Source organism: Rhipicephalus sanguineus, chromosome 8 (genome assembly GCF_013339695.2).
Source record: "Rhipicephalus sanguineus isolate Rsan-2018 chromosome 8, BIME_Rsan_1.4, whole genome shotgun sequence".
In the NCBI taxonomy this organism is placed as follows: Eukaryota; Metazoa; Arthropoda; class Arachnida; order Ixodida; family Ixodidae; genus Rhipicephalus; species Rhipicephalus sanguineus.
In genome coordinates this window covers 44165601-44188144 of record NC_051183.1, presented here as the reverse complement: position 1 = coordinate 44188144, position 22544 = coordinate 44165601, and the positions used below count along the sequence as shown (strand labels likewise).

The window sequence follows — 22544 nt, the reverse complement described above, 5'->3', positions numbered from 1 at the left end:
TAATGCATAGAGCGGTCGTGAGAATTTTGACTGCTGCTTCAATGGAGTCAAGCAGACACTGCTTGACTCCATTAAGCATGGAAATATCGTATAATTAGTCACCAGCATGATTCATTTAAAAAGAAATCTTCTGCACTTACGAAGATAATAACGCCAATACACGCATCGCAAAATGTTTGTGGGTAAGCACCACACCTCACGGCGCAACAATTTTTTGTACATACTGTATATATTGTACGTATTGTTCAATAGCTTGCTTTTCACCTTGATTTGACGGTATGCCACACTTTTCTTGAAATATTGTCCAGGGCATAAATTAATTTTGTTTTTGCCACGCGCTCTTGCGCTACGCCTTTCTGGAACAGCGCCTGTAATAAGCTCGGGCGTTGACCTTCTTAATTTCGTTCAGTTCTTTCTTCACTCCTGTTGGTTTGTCTTCGTTCGTTGTTATTATTTTTTTTTTCAAGGCATCTGTTCGAAATAGCCCTATTCCCTTTTGAGGAGTCGCAATCGCCACGTTGACTCCACCGAATCGTAATCTAATGATCAAGTTATCTGCTAATCTTTTCTATTCCTTAATCCTGCGTAGCCAGCCTCAACACGCCATGGTGTGGAAGGAGACGCGCTGGACTATGTCCATGCTCATGCAGCGTAGGGAGATGACCAAGGAAGAACGCGTCGCCTGGAGACTCCACAAGCAGAAGATCGTCAAGGGCGGTACGACACTGCTTCGATGGCTGTTCGTCATCGACATCGCGCTATTCGCCCTGTATGCGATAACACCTCGCATCCCTCTGAACTTCAATGCCTATGTGAGTATAGGCCACAACTGCAGAAGTTTTTGCACGACGAACTCGTTGATTGGTTGGGTTTCCTTTTGTCCTTTTCATCTGCGACAGTTAAGCATATCTAACTAGCCTTATCTGCAGTCCTAATTCTTGGCAAGTTATGATATACTGGAATCACGAGCGATGTTCTCGCATGACAGGTACAAAAATACTTTGGATAAGTAAAAACTGAGGGTCAGGGAGAGCTTTATATCGTGAGAGGCAGCTTTGCCGCTATACACCAGAGTACACCAGTTTCGCACCCAGCAACAGCCAAGCGCGACGCTCCACAGAGGACATAGACACTAGCATCGAAGCAGTGCGCAACCACGAGCTGGGGCGCAAGGTGCTCCTACGTTATAATAACGGCCTTCCCTCCAGCGCATGCATTGAGAGAGTGCTCAGTGTAGCAGCTGAACCCTTAACGAGGAAACGTAGAAGAATCAGCGACGACAACTTTCAAAAACTCCCGTAGAAAGTTACCAACGTGTAACACTATATCACGGAAGCCGCAGTATGCCTCCCAGCCTTCCCGCAAGCTTCTCTCTACGGTTATTATTATTATTATTATTATTATTATTATTATTATTATTATTATTATTATTATTATTATTATTATTATTATTATTATTATTATTATTATTATTATTATAATTATTAGGGCTTAATGCCGCAAAGGCTACTACTTCTCTTTACCATGCAATCCACAGCAGTTCGTTTTAGCTTTCGTAAACTTATGTTATTGTGTTACGCAAGAAAAGTTTTGCAGGGAAAGTAACGCGAAGGTAATCGATTAAAAATCTGCTATTGCTCAGTTACTTTTCCGTGGCTGTAAATGAGCACTGTAATCAATTACATTTCAAAGGAAGTAAGTGTAATTGTAATCATTTACTCATTATCTGTACCAACAAAGCTGGACAAAGGCACCTGCACAGAATAGATAGCATTGGCACGCATGTAAACAGTAATTGCGCCAACGCCCTATACGTCGCAGGCATTGGCGTGCGCAGAGTTCCCCATTAGGGGGGGCAAAGATCCGCCGCAGCGCCCCCCACCCTACTAAGTCAATGAATGGGGCAGATTTTGCGCCTCCCCCCCTCTTAGGTGGCTAGAAGGGTCAATGTACGGGGCAGATTTTGCGCCCCCCCCCCTCTTAGATGACTAGGAGGGGGGGGCGGCCGCCCCCTCTGCGCCCCCTGTGCGCACGCCTATGGTCGCAGGCGTAGCGCTAGCTGAAACAGCTAAATTTTTAGCGTATGGTTGCACAGCACACCTTTAATAAGAGACAGTGGGATTCCGCCAATTTCAATATCCGCTTAACTAAAAGTAGCGCAGTTTCCCTTGTGAAACGTCATCGTTACATAATTAAAATCACGCAGATTGCTTCCAAAAGAGATCGATGAACGATACTGCAGGTGATACTCTCCGATTGCACGCTTTTGTGAGCAAGACTCATGATTGTAAGATCGCTCATGGAACAAAAATTACATTCCGGTGAACTACTCGAAAGGAATACATTAATTATTACGCGATGCATATTGAAATGACGAGTTTTCATAAAACTTTGTGCACAACTTGTAATATGCGGCAACACAACATCGTTTCGCTCTTTCGCAAGATGAATGCCAATTACGACTGACGCCTACTAACAGCCCGCACGTTTTGTACAAATGTAACAGCCCACGTACCTGACGATGTTGTTTCCGCAGCCTGCACGACACTTGCATGAGCAACTTGATGTTTCAATAAAAACAGCGGAAACGTCCAGGCTTAAAAAACCGCGAAACACGCTCTCCGTCGGACTGAGTTTCGGAAGTTTCGCGTTTGGATTGTGTAGAGTCTGCTGGCATGACAGCCCGGGCACGGCCTCCGATATTGCGTGCCAGTAGGCGCGCAATCTTCGAGGCCATGGCGCGGGAATGTTGCTTCGCCGCGCTTGCGATAGATGGCGCGACGCGCGATGCAAATATGGGCGAAAAGTCGGATAGATGGAGAGGGTTTATTGGATAGCAGCGATGAAAAAAAAATAATAACGGCTCTGAGTAACTACCGAAAATGCAAAAAGGAAATAAGGAGGGAGGCATTTTATGATAATTCAAGGGAATCGCTTTACCCTTTGAAGCGCGGGGGGTTGCCTTATAACGCGTAGTTGTAAAGCGAGATTCAGTAAAGAAGAACAATGCACATGCTGTGTGGAAGCTAAGGAAACGACGGAGCAGGTTCTGAATGAATGTGGAGATATCTACCGCGGTGTATGTTTGGACACGAGCCTACATGAAGCTTTGCCTTTTAGGGACAACAATGGAAAGCTGAACACGTCCGCGATAGAAATAAGTAAGAGACGGTTACAGTGTTGGTGGCAGAAAACTAGAGAGAAAGGACAAAAACGAATAGTTGGAAAAATAACGTCCTTCTGCCGTAAGGGGCAGAACACTGGGTTGTGAATGTTTTTTTTTTTCTGTAGTAATATCCAATTAATCGAAGTAGACAAGGCATTAAGCGAACTATAAAAAAAAGTGTTTATTTTCTTCTTTTTTCTTTTTGTATAGCCTGGTGGCGCAAGTCACCGCCCCGTTACAAATGGGATGCGCATAGCATCCATCCATCCATCAATCCATATGGCAGTACACCTTGAATTCGCTGTGTTCTGGCCTATAAACGAGCAAATTCAGCTGCTTACAACCACCGTGCTCACATCTTGTGGCATTCACGCTGTGGTATGCTGGAATGTCAGTGGCGCGCGACAGCAGGTAGGCTGTCTTTGTCCACCAACACAATTACGCTCGTGGGAACGCCTGTTTACCTGGTGTCCTGATTTCTTACGATTTATTACAAAGCAGATTTCAAACGCAAATGAATACAGGTAAACAAATCACGGAAAAATCTGACCTTGTTGCTTCGTTCATGCAAGGCATCGGTGGTAGCGTTGAGCAACATAATTTCCCATTCTGTTTCATGTTTAATACATTTGCCATTCCTCGTCTCGTGGCGACTTATCTGTCACGACGGTAACTGCGTGTGCGGCTGTGTGCTACGTACAGCAATACAAGAGGCAACAGTGAAAGCTTACGTAACGCTTATAAAAAAGTGGCTGGCTCTACAGTAATCGAGCATTCATGTAAGCTTTTAATGGTTACCGACAAATCAGATTGGTTGGATATGATACTAGCCACATCTAGGCGCCAGGCTGCGTCGTGCGCCGCACGCAGCATGCCGCCATCTCTCGAAGGAGGCGCGAAACCACGCCGCAATACTGTAGCCTTCACGATTAGCTCCGGCTGCGCGCTCCCACTAGCTCTAATGAGAGCACAGGCCTGGCGCTGGGGTTTAAAGTGCGAGTGTATGGTGCCCTGTATCTGTCATTAGAACGTCGCGATTAGAAAATTACAAGCAAAACTTCAAGTGTACTAGGAGTTAGAGCTTCAGTGATAGTGTAATCTAACACCGAGAACTCGGAAACTACGATTTGTGTAATTTGTTTGGGCCGCAACTAGTGTTTGTAATGCGGCCCTCTACAAGGCGTTAGCGGCTAGAGACCGCATTTTTTTAGTTATTGGCTAAGTACCCGAATGTTCACGTTGTAGTCTCGCATCGATGCCCGGATGTCTCGTTTGAGTGCCCGGGTAGCGGCGCTAGCTTCTGACTCGACCTCAGTTCAAGGCCGTGGGCAGCGGAAGCTAAAAGCATTTCATGCATAATATCGCACCTTTCTCGCATCCCATTTCTGTGTATCGCCTTACCTTACAGCTGGCCCGAGAAGTGGCGCGAGAGCGGAGCGTTGACCAGCACTACGCCGACGACATCGACGATTCGGATGGATACGGTGAAGCGGATGATGCAGGAATGTTCGACGTCTACAATGATGATTATCGAAGCACATACGGCGACGACTTCGATATACGCGAAGGAAAGGATGTTCAGCCAGACGCTGGTTATTCAGGTACCGTTAACTAAGTGCCTTGAAGACACGCACGCACACACACACACACACACACACACACACACACACACACACACACACACACACACACACACACACACACACACACACACACACACACACACACACACACACACATACACACACACACAACCTAAATACACACACACACCTATGATATAAAAAAATGTTGCACGCAACGTTGACAGAGCACGTGAGGTTCGAAGCTTTGTTCGACTCCGTTGTGCCTGTGCCCTGGTGGCATGCGAGATTTAGTAGTACGCGGTGCAGATTAAAGGTCGACCCTTCAACGGGGCATTAAACATGTGTGAGCAACTGTTTTTGTTTACTGATGGTTTCTATAATGTCACATTATAGGTTATTACGTTAAATATGAAACACAGTGCGTAGCAAAGTACCCTACCGGTAAACAAGAATTTGAAGGGACATAGCTTGCTAAGCGTTATATATGGGCGTTTATTTATTCATTAATTTAATCATTAAATACTGCAGGCCCTATACGGGTAGAACAAGGGTAAGCAAAAGCAAGAGAGAAACGAACAGTAATGGACACCGTTGCCAGGATGATGCAGTGTCCAACATCGGCGAGACGCAACGAGATCAGTGCTACGACAACCAGTGTCACACCTGTTTTAGCAACGCTTGATCATGCTGATGACGCTTACACGCGCGTGTATAGAAGGAAACAGCACAACAGAAAACGCTCGCAAATGAGCATGCTTTGTGCACGTGCACATGTTGGAGCAGATCCATTTACTGTTCGCCGACATTGTACGCTACCATATCGTGGGATGAACGTTCGCGTGAAGTTATAAAAATGTACAGACCGTACAACATTGCGGCAGGGTAGGCATATATAGGCAAGGCGAGCAACAGATGTGTATCTGAGATTATTTACTCAATCTATCAACTGAAATAGTTTTTAACGTGTAGATTATGGTATAATACGTGTGTTAAGGAACGTTGGTTCGCATCTCGTGTTGTTAGTGCTATGGTTTGAACAGGTAAAGTCACGGACAAAATTTTGCGAGTAAGGGAGCACCGTTCGAAAAGTGTCCTCGTGACAACTCTGTATTACCGATCTTTGAAACTGTTTCGCCGCGAATGCCCGATATTGTTGTTAGTGAACAGGGCATATTGAACATGCTTGTGAACCTTAATATCAGAAAGTCCTCTGGACCGGACAATATCCCTAATTGCGTTCTTAAAGAGATACGCCTGAATGGATGTCGAAATACCTCCATGTTCTTTTTACAAAATCGCTGTGTGAGGGCCAGGTTCCAGACGATTGGAAAACAGCTAGAGTCAAGCCTATCCATAAATCAGGCAACAAGCAGAGTGTCAAAAATTATCGCCCCGTATCGTTAACTTCAACCGTTTGTAAGCTTCTGGAACACATTATCCACAATAGTATTTCATATTTCTGGACGAACATAATATCTTAAACCAACATCAGCATGGATTCAGGAAGGGATTTTCAACAACGACACAATTGGTATCAACAATACACGACTTCGCTACTTCAATTAATAATGGAAAACAAAACAGATGCAATTTTATGGATTTTGCCAAAGCTTTTGACAAGGTTTTCGCACAATAAATTAGTATACAAATTAGAAAAATTCTCGGGAATGATCAACTTATTAAATGGATATCGGCCTACTTAAAAAACAGAGAACAATTTGTAGTTTTTAACAATCATTCCTCTCACAGGGTTTCCGTTGACTCTGGCGTCCCCCAAGGGTCAGTTTTGGGTCCCCTTCTATTTATTTTATATATTAACGACATAGTAAATGGTATCCCTGTAAATATTAGGCTCTACGCGGACGATTGCGTTATTTATTCTGAAATAGAATCCTCAAAGGACCAAGTTTTGTTAAACGAGTCGTTTAACAAGGTTGTTTCGTGGTGCGAGGCTTGGCAAATGTCAATCAATTTTGAAAAAACAGTGTACATGTCCATTTCTCATAAGAAAAACAAATTAAATTTTCAATACTTTGCAAACAATGCCATTCTTCAGAGGTTCAATCCTACAAGTATCTAGGGTTATGGATAACAAACGATCTTAACTGGACAAAACACATTGACAAAGTAACTTCCAAGGCTAATCAGAAACTGTTCTTTTTAAGAAGGGCTTTGAAACTCTCCCCTCCATCTGTCCGGGTTCTTGCTTACAAATCGATAGTCCTCCCCATACTTGATTATGCTGCGATGATCTGGGATCCTTTTACTCAAATCAACATTCATAAAGTCGAAAAAATACAAAGAAGAGCCGTTCGCTTCATATACAACAGTTACGGACGAACCTCGGTAAATGAACTGTTAGTCAGAGCTAACTTACCTCCACTTTCAGAAAGAAACCGCATATCCCGATTAAATATTTGTATCAAATAATTAATGGGCATTACAAGATAGATATTGGAAAAAATTATTTCATTTTCTTCAGGTTACGCCACTAGACAACGCCATGATCGTACAATAACTCCCTTCCGTACCCGCAATAACTGCTTTAAATATTCTTTTTTCCCCAGAACTGTGCAGGATTGGAATAGTTTAAATAAATTACACTGGCGGCGCAGTGCACGCGCCGAGGCTACGCTGAACGAATACTAAGCGCATTTTCGTCCGATAGCCTCTCGTTTTCCTGCCTCAGGTCGCGATCGGGCATGCAAACTAGAGCATATAGGACACGCGTTGCGCATAGTAATTGTCCAGCGTAGCGTCGACGCGCGCACTGCGCCGCCTAATGTCCCAGAGGCAGGTATCGAGCAGCGCTGCGGAATGTCGCAAACTTTTGTCCGTGACTCTACTTGTTGCCCTCGATTTGGCCGTGACCAGCACTTCCCGCTCGTTATGCATGATACGACGGATGGGCAACGCTTCAACGTTCGGACCAGGTCACCCGCTATTTGATTGCAATCATCCACAACCGCATTTGAAAGCCGGGAAAAGACGGAAAACAATAGTATATTTCTCCAGCAATTTGGGCATGTTGGTATAAATTCGTAATTACATAAGCAAAACACGAACAGAGACCAGGAAAGAACACAGGACGGAGCGCTTTTCTCTTTTCTTTCTTAGCCTCCGTTATAGTTTTGCTTTTGTAATTACGAATCATGAATTTTAATTCGTAATCATGAATTTGAATCACCAGTATTGCTCCGAGGCGTTCATTCAGATGAATCGATGGAGTGATCATTCAAGATTACAGCCGCTGCTTTTACTGAGGCGTACGTTGATACGGTCATGCACATTGGTGCGCAGATGACCATGGAAGCGGCGACAGCGAAGAAGGTTGCAGTGGCAGCGGAACGAAGCCAGCAATGGGAGGAACTTGCCCGGACACAGAGACATGCCCTGAAGGCTGCTCGTGCAAGTCCCCCGGTTGTGGAGGCACTGCCCAACCGGACACGGAAACATCGACTTCCAAAACAATATCCACTGTGCAAGTCCCATAAGGAACCTGAGCAACAGCCTCGCAGTAAACGGCTCACGGGCACATGCAAGGACAGGAACGTGCTTCGACGACCTATTCCAAGAGACGCCAGGGCAAGGTACTTCATCGTAAGTAGCTCAGCATCGACAAAACTTTAACAATGGACTAGAGTGTATATTTGGGTGGGTTGGTGCATGTCCATAGAAAACTAGAAAGAGCGCGAACCACAGGATCACAGAGACGGACTCAGAGACGGACAGCACCTGGTCCGGCTGTTAGGCGTTCTCTATCGATTTTACAATGGGGTATGTTTTGTTATTTTAACTTACTGGCTGTTTGCAGCTTTACCATGCTTCGCTCAACGATTATTCCAAGGAAAGAGTGGATATCGGAATTATTCTTGCGCGTATACGTAAATATATTGAAACAAAAAAAAAATGCAAGGAATAGTATACCTTGCTTGTCGCGCGATTTGTTTTATCATATCATGGTAGGAGGTGGTAGAAAATGATCAAGGTCACAGGTGAGAAAATGTCTGTGCGAGTGCTATGAAACCACTACATATTTTCAGTGACTCTGAAATTCAAGTGTTCCTATTGGACTACGTCAAACCATGCTTCACGCACCTTCGTGCGTGCGTTTGTATGTGTATATGTATATATACAATTGCGAAGTTGAAAAATTTTGGAGGGCTTTAAACCCCAATCTCCCCCCTGGCTAGTGACAGTGGCGCCTGGCTACAACACGAAGCTCCGCACGTGCGCACTTTGTTTGTGGCGTGTTCACTTTACTACCCCGCGCACCACGTCATCAGTGAACACCTTCGACGAACTTGCGCTCAGATAAAATGGTACGCGCGATCGCAAAATGGCTTGCCGCTAACGCACTGAGCGCGCGCCGAGTGTCGCGTTGGTGTTGAGGAGCGGCGGTGATAGCACCATGTGGCGTGCACCAGCCACAATGATATAGCGGTTATGGTGCTCGACTGCCGACTCGAAGGTCGCGGGAACAAAAATGCTTGAAGCCAGTGTACTTAGATTTGGGTGCACGTAAAGCTAACCCCAGCTGGTAGAAATTTCTCAATCCTCCACTACGGCGTCTCCCATAATCGTATAGTGGTTTTGGGACGTGAAACCCTCGACATTATTATTACTATGCGGCACTCACGCCAGTGTGCAGGCTAAACATGCTCATGACTGCACGTAATTAAGAGTAGCGCCAAATCGAACAACAGGGAGAAGGATAAGGGCGACCGCTTGTCCTCGTCGTCTTTGTCTCTGAATGGCCTGATAGGGCGGTACCCTTGTGATCAGGCGGCGGCTCACGCCAGCTAGCCGTAACTCACAATAAAGTACTAAATCTATGTAGTGAAATCCTAAGTTCAGCTCTTGCCTCGATTTTAGGGACCAGTCAGAAAACCTGCTCTTGGTATTCCTACCTGCTTAAAGTCCATTCCGCCCGTTCTGTCCCTAAATCCCATTGCTTTTGAAAAATTTAGCTACAGCGCCTTAAACCGTCGGGTGAAGCCCTTTACAAAAAAGTATCAGGTGTTCACGCTGTGGTCCACTTTCGCGCTCATCGTGCAGAACTCACTGTAATTGTCTGTTGTATCGTGACCGAAAGCCGAGTTACCGACCGCATCATTCTCGCACTTACACTCCATACACATTATTTAGTGCTTACTCCAATACCACGTGGAACGTCACCGTCGCAGGAACACATCTACAAGCCGACGGACGCCGACAGCTCGTTCCGGCAGACTCCGTGCTCAACGTCGAGTTGCCGCTGGCTGCAGTCCCTCCTGGACAGTGGTGGCTCGGCCAGGAAGGAGGCCGCGCGCGGGAACCCGCCCTGCACCGACTTCTACCGCCACGTCTGCGAAGCCAAGACACGGTCGCCTTACAAGACCGGCTCGGACAAGCTCATGGATAGCATGCGTCGAATCATAAGCCGTCACAAGACCCAGGAAGGTGCCCTACCCGCAAACTCCGACTCTCTGTTCAAGCGTTGCATGGAAGGCGTGGATCTCATGATCAAGGACCACATCAGATAGTATGTTTGTTTTTTTTATTTGTTTAGTATATCGTGCAGGCACATGTGGACCCAAGGCAGGAGGGGCAAAATTAGAAGAGAAAACACAGAATTCCGAAAGGAGAAAAACAGACACAAACATCTCAATTACAAAGTTCACATATCAGAAATTGATCAGGTCAATCGAGACAACAGAGTAAACCGAATAATAATGGTAGTGTAAATGGGGAAAACAGCGCGAAAGGAGACGTAGTGCAAGTGAAAGAAAACACACATGACGAGCGTTGACTAACTGCTGAACGTTTTATTGCTTCAATGCGAAATAACAGAAAATTGGCTAAAAAACAACGGCACGTCAAATTTCAAGCCTTCGTCACGATGCAATGGTCAATAGAACTTTCAGTTGTTAGTTACCGCTCGTCCTGTGTGTTCTTTCGCTTGTGCCACGTCTCCTTTCGCGCTCCTTTTCGCATTTACAAATCTCTGACCAACTAGCCCAACGAACCACACTTCTGGAATAGTTTAGTGTTTCATTCGTCAATAGTGCGAGGGAAAAAAATGAAAATTTGAGGGTGTTAGTTCTTGTGTGATAAAGAAACTCGAACTCGAATGAACGAACTACGAGAATCAACACAGCAAACTTTCGCACTACCGTTCGAGCGATCTGTGAGTGAAGATAGAGAGGTCACTATAGGAATAAGGAGCCGTAGCTGTTGAATTTGCCTAATATGCGTACATGTCAATTTAGAGGACACTGTTGTTTCGAAAATGGGTATTTGTGAGAATATATTGGTATATAAGTTTAAGGACCCGCTATGTAGTTGAAGTGTGTAGAAGGAATTTACAAACGATATTTAGCGCAAGGTAACACAAGGCCGAGAAGGGAGGACACAACACGTCCTTGTGTCACCTTGCGCTAAATATCGCTTCATGCCATACCAACCAGGCCGAATTTCTTCCCATTGTGAACCTACAAAGGTGATACTGCTTGTAATGTTGAAAGCAGAAGGAGGATAAGTAACGCCACAGGAATGTCACAGGCCTCAATCACGACCGCAAGACAGATCCACATATTACGCAGTGTGACGGCTGAATTATAGAAGGGCTGGCCTTCCTTCATGCAATTTATGTTGCAATGTTTACATTATTCGTGCATAGAGAACATTATATTTCACGGTTGTCAGCTTTCTGTTATTTGAAGCATCCGTGCGTTTTTGGTTGGATAATATATAATTGCAAGGGATGTGTATTGTGTATTTCAGCAAAAGGTTTCAGTTTCAGATCCAACCAGGAGGATGACGTTTTCTTGAACAATATAGATGCGTTAGATGATCGTGTTTAGTAGCTCACGATTTCGCAAGGGTACGCCGATTGTCAAGTTGAAGTAGCACAAAAGCAGAAACGAATAATCGAGGTTATTGCAAGCACAACAGAAATTGAGACTATTTGCCGTAACGTGACATGAAGGGCATTGAACAAGTACAAATTGCTGTTCTGTAATTACTTATTCCAACCGAGGAACCGATCAAAAAGCAAGATATTGCATTCGCCGTTTACATTTACTACACTTAGAAAATGAGGCTCGTATTTTGCTGTTGTTATTTTTCGGAAATGTACCTGTAAACTGCGGTTACATGCGAGAGATCTCTTCCCGGGCTGGATACGTTCACTTTGCTAGATGGCCAGGACGCGGGATTCAGTGCACAACACAGCCTAAAAATTCAATCTATGCGTGCAAGACAAAAACAGACAAGCACCCCGATAAAATCCATGTGTATGTGCGTTTCAAACAATGCACAGCGGCTCGTTACCACAGTGCTCCCTATATAATTCCGCGCCGCACAATTTTCTATTTTGATAATAATAAGATGATCATTAGGCACGCGCTGAGATTATATATGCTAGAAAAACGATCTAATTTTGTGCCTTTCACTTCATGCTATCCGTGGCGCTTTTGCAGCGACTGGGATGAGAAGAAGCTAGACGGCTGCAGTTACAACGTGCCCAAGACACCTCTGACCTTGTCGGAGCGATTCTTCAAGTCGGGTCGCCGTCGCACCATGCCAGAGTTCTTTGATTACATCAGAAGGTATGCAAGCAATACATTCCTTGTGACAGTGACACGTGAAAATTTATGAAAATGTTACAGTTATGAATAAATGAAGCGTGAACAGCTTTCGCTGTTGGAAGGTTGAAGAGCACAGCCCCCAACTGGTAATTTTGCGGTTGTTGCATATTGTATGGACATCAAATTAAGAGTGCGAACTGAAATCGTGCTCGAATAACGAGTGATGGTGAAAATAATTAAAAAACCAAAAACCCTGTTTATTTAGCCCTAACTTATTATTTCAATTTTCATCAGTTTACCTAAATTAAACATGTTAACAGCGGTGAGCTGCTCGAGAACCATGTGTGCTGTACCTTCTATACACAGGTCAAAACAGGGAATACTGAATCATCCTTATTTTTCTAGCAACATCAGTACAGTAACGGTGGTAAAAATGAGTGACTGCAGTTTATTTTTTTTTTACCTTCCCATACATAAATATTGACGCGGGAAGGTCATTACATGTATAATACCTTCCGGCAATGATTTGCTATTGAATATTCATAAGGATGATTGACACTATAGACCTTTCGGGAACAATCCCGCATCGGACAGACGCACGTGACAAAAGAAAATGCGCGGGACGCCAACATGCGAGGAATCCAAGAGTCAGTAATCGTGGAGTTACCATTTGATTTCTTGCTTCCGGGCGAATCCTGACTCTATCGCTTTATTTTGGACCTCCCCATACACACTGACATGTTTTCTAAGGACTATCGGTTGGATTATCGTAGAGTGCCTGGTTTGTGTCAGTTAACGCCGCGACGTCTGTGACGGCGAACATGTCAACGCCGCTGCAATACGCACATGTTGAGCCTGTGTTAGAGCCCAAGCGAGTGACTTTTTTGTCGCTTAATGCTCTGCGCAGCCTTACCAACAACCTCAGCCTCGACGACTCCACTCTACCCGCTACAGGCTTCTTTACTCGTGAGTGGATTCCGGCCGCCTGCCAGTGGGTAGCCCGCTCTGCCCGATGTCACTACGCCATAGACTTGGCAATGGAGACAGGAGAACATTTGGACCGATACCAGCTGTACTGGAAGGTCATCTATTTCTCTCCCCTCCTTGGCCCGATGGTGAGTACACACACGTCTTTTGGCGCACGCCAATCACGATTGCATTGCAGAATTGCCAACGCTACGTTGACCAGATAAGATAACAACAGTTTTCCTGATAACAGTTTTTCCTGATGTACCCATATATGTTGCACGGGCGATAATGATGGATGAAATATTAACACCTGTTGTATTCAACTTGGTTCCAAGACAGTAGTACTAGTGACAAAAAACAAGAGAGAGAAAATATGTCTTTCGAGATAACACAAGGTATCTCGAAAGGCGTGCCACTGCCAGTGGATTTTACGTGACTAAGATTGCAGTTTAGATGTTCATTGTGCCATACATTTCATATAAATAAATAACATTGAATGGTTGATGTAGAGAAAAGTGAACTGAAAATCGTCGCGGCGAATCCATTTCTCCGACATTCGACTTCAATATACTGCTTGCAAAAGAATATCGAGGTTTGAAATTTATTGAGATCACATCAGTTTGGGCATGTTTGTAGTCGATTTCAGCATCTGTCGGACAAACCAAGACAGAGACCGAGTGACAACAGACGAACACAGGCGTAACTTCCACCAGATTATTTGCAAAGCTTCGCGCCCATACACACGGGGTCAATGAAAGGTCTGCCCAAATGTATGTCACATTTTATATCAGATACGGTGAACAGTGCAAAATAAATCCGGCTATGAACTATAAGATTGTGAGACGATTTGTATTACCCTTTCCATCGAGTCGTGCACGGTTTCTGATTAAGATAATTTATTTCATCTTTTGTTAAATCAAGCGATTGCGCACTTACGCACGTGCCCCCCCCCCCCCCCGTATCTTATGTAAAATGCGACAAGTGCGGTTGCGCAGGCTTTTCATCAGCCCCATATATATGACTATGGCGCTTTCAAACTATATATGTGGCAAGTTATCGCGCCTGTCTTCGTCAGTTGTCACTCGGTCCATGTCTTTGGTTGTGCGCTAGATGTTAAAACTGAAATTATGAATTGCATAACCCATGTCTGAACTACACTGAAGTACGACCACGCCTTTCTGACCCAGGCAAACCGAATCTTCGAAGCTGTGTTCGACGAACCACCGAAAGCCCGCGTTCAGGCCTGCTTCAACCTTATGGAAGATCATTACATCACCAACACCACAAAGACGGCACGTCTCGCTCTGAAGAACGCCATACGGCGGCCCCACGACATCCTCTCCAAGGTGTCATGGTTGCTCCGCTGGGCACTGAGGGACCGCGTGCCGAGGTGGCTTTCACGCCGGAACAGGCAAGGTTCTTTATGCACGAGGTTTTTTTTACAGCGACAGCTGTTATGAGATCAGAACAAGCGCCGATTTTGGTGCCGTAATTATCTTCCGCCGCCGGTATCCGTAACGGCTATCGCGCGCAATAAAAAAATGAAATGAGAAAAACAAATTGTAGGATCGGATTCATTTCAAACCGTGCCTATTACGTGGCAGTCGAGTATTCTACCACAGAGCCACGCCGGTGCTTGAAACTTCTTCGCAAAAGACCCTGTACAGGTGTCATATCGGGCAAGGAATTCTGTTAACGTGTGTAATACAGCGTGGTTGAAGAGTAAGATATCAACCAGGCGTCACACAATGCGAATTGCGCAACGAGTTGATCGTTGAATGCTTGCAGCCTATTACAAAGGGCTCATCCATAATTCTTTATCGTCATCAGCCACATGCAACATCAAGAAAGTGCACGTAATACCTTAGAGATGTGTAGTAGGTACCTCGCTTCTCAGCAGAGAGACGAATGATGGCATAGTGGGTTTTTCTCCACTTCATAAAAATTGCGATGATTTAGAAAGTAGTGGGTACCTTGGTTGTCTACAACAACAGGCTGTAAAGAGGCCGCTCTTCCAGCTTTCGCTGGGACTGTGCTGCGTGTTCTCCGATAGACTGGGATGTTTTTGTGGGCTAGTTGCTTTATCTCATTTATGGCGAAACGGCGCAAATGACGGAACAAATGAAAGAACGAACAGGATAAAAAACTGACTATCCACGTGCTTACTATTAGAAATAAGCACAGTATATATAAGGCAGTGTACATGGAGCAACAAATGGGGGAAGGAGTGAGGTCAGGGGGCACAACGGTATCTGGTGACGCGACAGGGCAGCATAGAAGTTAGTGTATAATCTAAATTATTTCTATGCGGGCCAGTGGAGTCACGAAATAGCGTTGTGCCGCATTTTTGTTGTTCCTTTCTCTGCTTCATATGTGCCGGGCTATTTCCAATAGAAAAAAAATACAGTCGATCGTCAGCGCTTTGTCCGGTCGCGTCATTCATCTGACCCGTCGTTCGCGCTGCTTCACCCTGATGTCTGAGAGGTTGTTGCTGGTGCACTTAGCGCACACTTCGCAACATATAGAAACAGTATGAATCGAATGAAGGCCTTCATCACCGTGTGTTATAACCGTGAAAATGTACCACTGAAGTGGTATTTATTTTCCGCGAATGAGGATTCATTAGCATCTGCCTCGAATTGTGAACGTGTGGCAAATAAGAGCTGGTGTCATTACCTACCATATTTACTCGCCTACTACGAACGCTGGTTAATAGTTGGCTAGTATATTGCTTAAAGTCAAGTTAATCATGGCTTGTGTTGACTATATGATCTTAGCTGTGTATGCTCGTAGGGACCCTTGTCATGAAGTTATCACGATTTCAAATATTACGATACCTTGCTTCAAAATAATCTGATGACGAAAGACGTAACAGTTGCGTTTGAAATGTGACTGCAACGCATGTGAAGAAAAAAGACATACTAACGAATGCGACTGCCTATCTGTTGTATTACATCCACTGCAGCCACATTTCAAATGAAATACCAACTAGCCCGTTCCCAAACATTTCTTCAGTACCATTTGCATCATAAATGCAGAGGCGATTTTAACGAAAAATCGCTCACGTTAGTGTTCATTTTAGCACGCCTCCCTGGACGTGGTTGTCATCGTAGAAATATCGGTAGTTAGTGCTTTCATTATTGTGTGCGCATACGGCGTCACACTGACACATCAGCAGTAGATAGCATAGCCACGCGATATGTGGCCGGAATATGACACCACCTGACCTGCAGGAACACCTGATCCTGATGAAGGCTTTTCACTTTCGCGGCAATCGACAGTGTTCGTGCAGGTACTGAAATGGTTGTAGCTTATAGCCTACACTAGAGTTTCATATCACTGAGGCACTTCCGCTGTGCCGGCTGCGTTGCGATCAGCATTTCTCGGCAATCGTCCCGTGTCGCAGAACCAATGTCGCGGAAGCCACAGACGTCTCCAGGACAGTTGCCGGTGCCGGCGCAGCGGCCAAGCTGGAAGGGGACTACTTCAACGAATCTATTGCTGCGGAGGTCCGGAGACACCTCGAAGTGGTGGACGCCGAATTCATGAACAGCAAGCGTCACCGCGACGTGCCTTTGATGTCTCTCTTCACTGCCGACGTACGTATCTTCGTAAATCATTTTCATTTGACGCCAGGCAAAAGTTTTAACCTGACATGCATGGCTCACAATAGGTTGTATCGTTTTACGTCTAGACGCAGTGCTGTGGGAACTTTTGGAGTAGCCAGTGTTTACTCGCATATTACGAACGCTTGTTCGCACTCTTTAATGTTCATTGGGTGAATTTAGTGGCTTCAAAATGGCACCATTGTCATTATGTACCCCGTATTCAAACCGCTGGCTGAAATTACTCACGATGCACTTATAAGACAGGGCTAGCTATGTAAAACATAAAAGATGAGTGCAAACATTTGAAATTAGACGCATTGAGTGAATTATTAGGGCGGGGCTTTTGCTGGCGCGCGTTAACACAACACATCACCAGGCATTGATTCACTGGTGTACTGCTGTGAATAGTGGAGAAGATGGCTGAATGCATATTATGGGTCGCGTGTTCCTTCGAAATGATTTACAAGTTTTCGGAGGACATAGCCAGTGGCTACAGTAACTGTTCTGGCATTACCTTTAAGGCCAGTATGTTGCGAGGTGTTTACCAAGAGAAATGCGTGCAGGTACCCCACAGACCTTGCATATGTCTAATGATTGAGTTGCCTACCAGCGCAACCACAGAGGACAGTGAATTTCACAGTACAATCATTCACGCATAAATGTCATGAAACACGGTATCCTAATATTAGTTTGTATTGGCCTATCATAATAAGTCATTTTTGTTCGCGGTTTTTATTTAAACCGATCACGTGTTATTTACATGGACATATGCAGGTATCAATAATAGTTTTTTGTATACCTATGAAACAGACGCCCGAAAGTGTTTTTCGTTAATATGTCCACGAACGTATACACCACCGATGTTGCGAAATGCAGTTAGTGTAGTGTCCCGGCGTTCTAATTTGTCAGAACATCACCGATTACCAGTAAAAGTGGCGCAGTTGTCAACTTGAACAGGTTTCGCGTTGGGCGTGTCCTCGATGGGCAATTGTGAACAGTACTTGCAAACTTAGAAATGGCAGCTTCGATAAAGACAACAGAAGTAGGACGTTCAACCTTACGCCATGAATCCTATCATCTATAAATTAACATGCACAAAAAGTTATTACTTTTGATTTCGCCGAAAGTGTGGCTTTGCGATGTTGTGATGCTCCATAGTTGAGTTATTCAGCAATGGCAACGTACGCCGGCTACAAGGACAACACGAAACAAGAAAGACATACACAAGCCCTTGTACCTATACTTCTTGTTTCGTGTCGTCCTCTTCGCGCAGTGTGCGCTGGCGTATGCTTTACTCATCAACCAATTAGCCCACCTGTACATTTTAATCTTAGATCAGCGTTCGTGTATGTCCTCTTTGTTGTATGCATATTACTTTCCATATCTTACAGGCACTTTCGAGTTTGGATAGACTGTGGGAATGGCAAATATTCAATCACACTTGAAAGCTGTACTTTGGTGAAAACTTTGAAAACCACCAACCAACATGAAAATATATTTGCTTTGACGTTTGGTCCCTTGATCGGTGTCTTTCAAAGTCTTCACCAATGTTTCATCCCTACCAGACGAGATTTCTTCAGACCGTCGACTTCGTGAAAGCCTCAGGTCTTTGCGCCCGTTCTTACAGACGCAGTACGTGAAGAAGCGCAAGGCCGTGGTGGCGTCCACAGGCCTAGTGAGTGTGATAATGAACGTGACACACAGCCCGGATCCTATAGCGACTCTTCTGATCGGAGCGCCCATCATGCGAGCCATGGTTCCGCGTCGCCAGGGCGCATACAGATGGAGATGGGCTAACCAGCACCACCTGAACCAGGCTACCAACTGTGTTGAGAACAAGATGGCGTCGAGCAAGGCGATAGCCGGGAGGGTGAGTAATGGGGCGTTTGAGAGCGGCGGCTCCAAGAGGCGTGCACACGAAAACACAGGCACGTGTACGCCACCTACTACAGAAAAGTGGGATAGGTGAATTCTTGACACTCCATTTCAAGCGCTTTTGAACAAAAAACGAAATACTTCTTTTTCTTTTTCTTCTTGCTTGAAAGTGCTTAAAGGGCCCCTACACCACACCGAGTTTAAAGACAAAAGAGTTACCCGCCACGGTGGTGAAGTGGTTATGATGCTCGACTGCTGACCTGAAGGTCGCGGGTCAAATACCAGCCGCGACGGCCGCATTTTTGATGGGGGCTTAAAAAGTCCCAGGTGGTCGACATTTCCGCAGCCCTCCACTACCATGTCCCTCATCCTGGTTTTGGGACGTTGAACCCCATCAATTATTATAACAACAGAAAACAGTGGTTTCGTTCTGAACTTCACTGCCCTCCCTACAGAAGCTATCTCCTTCTCGCCACTTATTTCTTCATAAACCACGTGGAAAATGTCAACACTAAGTCTTGAGCCTATTGGGATTTCGCGCATCTCGGCTACGCGCTCATATCACCGCTTGTACGGTTGAAAACGCACAAAACAAAGTGAAATCAGTTCATCGCGCTCGACAGTCATGCAAGACGAGGCAGAACTGGCTTACGACTGCATGGCAAAGCAGGGTAGGAGACAATTTTCAACCGAGATAACTCGTATAAGGACCAATCGAGAGCTTATTTTCTCTTGACGTAACGTGAACAGACTGCTGGCGTCACGAATTGTGCCGTAAAGACTGGAAACGCCTGGAGAGGATGACACGCTCATTCTTTGTATATTCAAAGGTTGTTTAGGGTCTTTTAAAACACATCAGCTTCGAGGAATCCAAACAGCCTTACTTTATTCCATAAGTGCTTCTCATTCAGTAAACCGGGCCAGAGACAGCGCGGGTGGACCCGCGGAACACGATTGCCTCACCAGCTACAACGACCTCACGAAAGCATTTTATCTCTAAAAGAAGAACCTTTCCCACCCTTCATCGCAAGCTAAACAGAGCACAGGCAACTACCCTCCGCCTGTTACAGACAAACAAGGACCCGTCACTGTATCGATACCACGAAGTATACCCAGACATTTATCCTAACCACACTTGTAGAAGAGACAGGAGGTGTAAACACGGACGCGAGAGAGAAGTGAAGACAGCAGAAACGCCGGTGTTTGTGGTGTCATCACTTCTCTCCTTTGTCCGAGTTTGAACGCCCTGTCTCATTAACATGAATACACTTACCAACTAGTTCAGCAATCTGTTATTTCAAACTTGTACGATCTGTAAGACCCAGGTAGCCTGGCCCCGCATATGCCGTGGTAATGTAAACCCCAATGCCCGTCCATTAACACCGAGACCCTGTCGTCGAGATAGCACGCCACCCTGCGCAGCTCCCACCTCGACGACTAACTTTGGGCTACCCAGTAATCCCGCGAGGCGACGAGGAGGCAAGACCTCGACGTCCCCACGTGGGAGGCCTTGGTCCAGCCAACTAAACTGCTGGTTATAATAAACGTTTATTCCTCCTCCTCCTGCTCAGGCACGCTGGGCTCTTTTATTATATCCTGTCCTTCGAGAGCCGCGGGCTTCGTCAGCCTTATTTCTCTGACATCCCCGCAGAGCATGATATACGCGTTCATCTCTAACTATCGTCGTGTGCTTACAGATCGAAAGAGGAGACAGCCTCCTGGCTCTGCTATTGATTTGATGTTCCTGCTTCTTCCTTTTTTCCTCAAAAACGCCGAATATATATCAAATCTCCGCTACACTTCACTTTCCTGAAGCTGGTGAATGGCAAAGGAAAATTTCGCTTCCTGACGTTGTGGTACCTTGTATTCAAGCGGTGGCTATAATTTTACTCCTAGCAGGATCGATCCCCATTGCGGCTATTGTGCGTGCATATGACTGCTGCCACCTATTACTTGTAGTGATAGAGAGCATGTGTAGACAAGCAATAATTTGCGAAAAACAAAATAGAAAACTAAAATACTCTCACCACAGCTGCCTTTAAGTAACAGGTGTCCTCGATGGCAACGACAGTATTGGGAATGAACCGACCCAGTTAATTAACACCGGCATGCTGTCATAAGCCCACGTCATAAATAATGTGCAGAAATTTGCGGCCAATTAAGGACGACCATGCCTTCTCCGAAATAGAAGATAATATTCGGTATTCTCAGAAACGATTCTAGTTGGTACAACAGTATCAACGCAGTAGCATTCTAATCGCTTTGATCTTGAGTGGTCTCCCAAAAGTCCTCTGAAGACACCCAGTAGACTAATCTTGATGGAAAGAGACGAAACCTGAACCAGTTAAAAGAGATTTATTATACTGACGGCGACAAAGAGAGTGTCAACATAGGCCGGCAAAGCGCTTGCCCAGAGTTAATGTTTTCCTTCTCCCCTTTAATGTAACGTTAAATTGTTTACTGTGGTATATTGTGGCTTCATAAGACATGACTACAATATCGCAACGGTACAGGCACATGGAAGGAAGACTTCACGTCCCTGTCCCATTACACATGCTCGATAGCAGCTGGCCCAAAAATCTGCCAATATGTGTCTTCTTTGTGGCCTTGCTCGACCTGCTTACCTAATTTAAAAGAAAACGTTGCTGTGCTAGTCAGTTCCTTTTACACAGTAGACCGTTTAGCGCGAACAAATAACGTGGGAAGGGTTCAACGGCGTTGCGAATTTTCGGCTGTTTATCCGATTGCATTTTAATCATATTGCAGTGCAACCACAGACATAGGCAATGACATGCTCAGCATACCACGAAAAGTTAAAACCCGGAACACCCCAGTCACAGCCTGCTATAAAAAAAGACATTCTTTCTGCCCCCGAGAGTAACACCGATGTGTCAATATTACATGTGTCTTCGGATTTTGTTGCGAAAGGCCTCCAACAATTCGCGAGCCGTGGTGTCCTTGCTTTTTCTTGCCATCCGATTCTTATAGAGTCGTTGGTATTCCCACTCTCATACCAGGTTCAGACAGAGTCGGCCGTCCTCGAGCCCTTGTTCGATGCCTACCGACGGAGCCTCGCCGATGAAGTCGGCCTTGGCAAGCGCCTCACGACGCAGTACAGCAACAGCGAGCTGTTCTACGTGCTGTGGGCCCAGGGCCACTGCGACGACCCGCTAGCGGAGGTGGTCGTCAACGGTGTCGCTAACAACTCCGCCCACTTCGCCAAAACTTTCGGGTGCTCTCGCGGTGACAGGCTGTGGTCCGAGGACAAGTGCACCTTTTGGACATAGAACACTTTCCTCCTTTTTTTTATTTCTCAGTTTTTCTCCAAATGTTTGTTACGCTTTTCGTTTTCTCAGAGGTTATTTTATTGCTTGTATATAGTGTCATAATAAATGCGTTTTGTTTTGACAGTTACATCCTAACAGGTTGTGTTATTTGGACTTATACGTCTAAAATCATGTCTCGGGCTAGTTAGTAGGAACAGTTCGGGAAATAAGTGATAGCATAACAATTTTCATGGTGGTGGTGATCATAGGTCGGCACACGCCCTCAAGAGTCGACTCACTCAGATCGAGCCGTGAGTCCGAGCCCGAATGAGTCCGGTTGAGGAAAAGTTTGATGATTCTGAGTGTGAATGAGCCCTAAGCGTAAAGATATATTTCTTGAGGAGCCTCAGTGAGCACATTTTTTTGCCGACCTGTGGTCTGTACTCATTTTCAGCATTACTAACAGCCTTATGTCGGCTCACGCTTATAGTCATGACTACTCA

At 45.3% G+C, this 22544-nt stretch overlaps 2 protein-coding genes across 2 annotated transcripts; both read left to right on the top strand.

Moving 5' to 3' along the window:
* Positions 1-605: 605 nt before the first annotated feature.
* Positions 606-15368, top strand: LOC119401790 (uncharacterized). The gene is made up of 8 exons (XM_049418213.1): positions 606-769; positions 4575-4767; positions 8053-8352; positions 9939-10276; positions 12216-12344; positions 13231-13438; positions 14480-14708; positions 15346-15368. Exons 1-8 carry the CDS (start codon positions 606-608, stop codon positions 15366-15368), a joined length of 1584 nt encoding a protein of 527 aa, XP_049274170.1.
* A 1132-nt stretch (positions 15369-16500) lies between these two features.
* On the top strand, positions 16501-22112 carry LOC125759645 (uncharacterized). The gene is made up of 3 exons (XM_049418666.1): positions 16501-16891; positions 18528-18770; positions 21793-22112. Exons 1-3 carry the CDS (start codon positions 16838-16840, stop codon positions 22060-22062), a joined length of 567 nt encoding a protein of 188 aa, XP_049274623.1. The 5' UTR covers positions 16501-16837; the 3' UTR covers positions 22063-22112.
* The last annotated feature ends 432 nt before the right edge of the window (positions 22113-22544 follow it).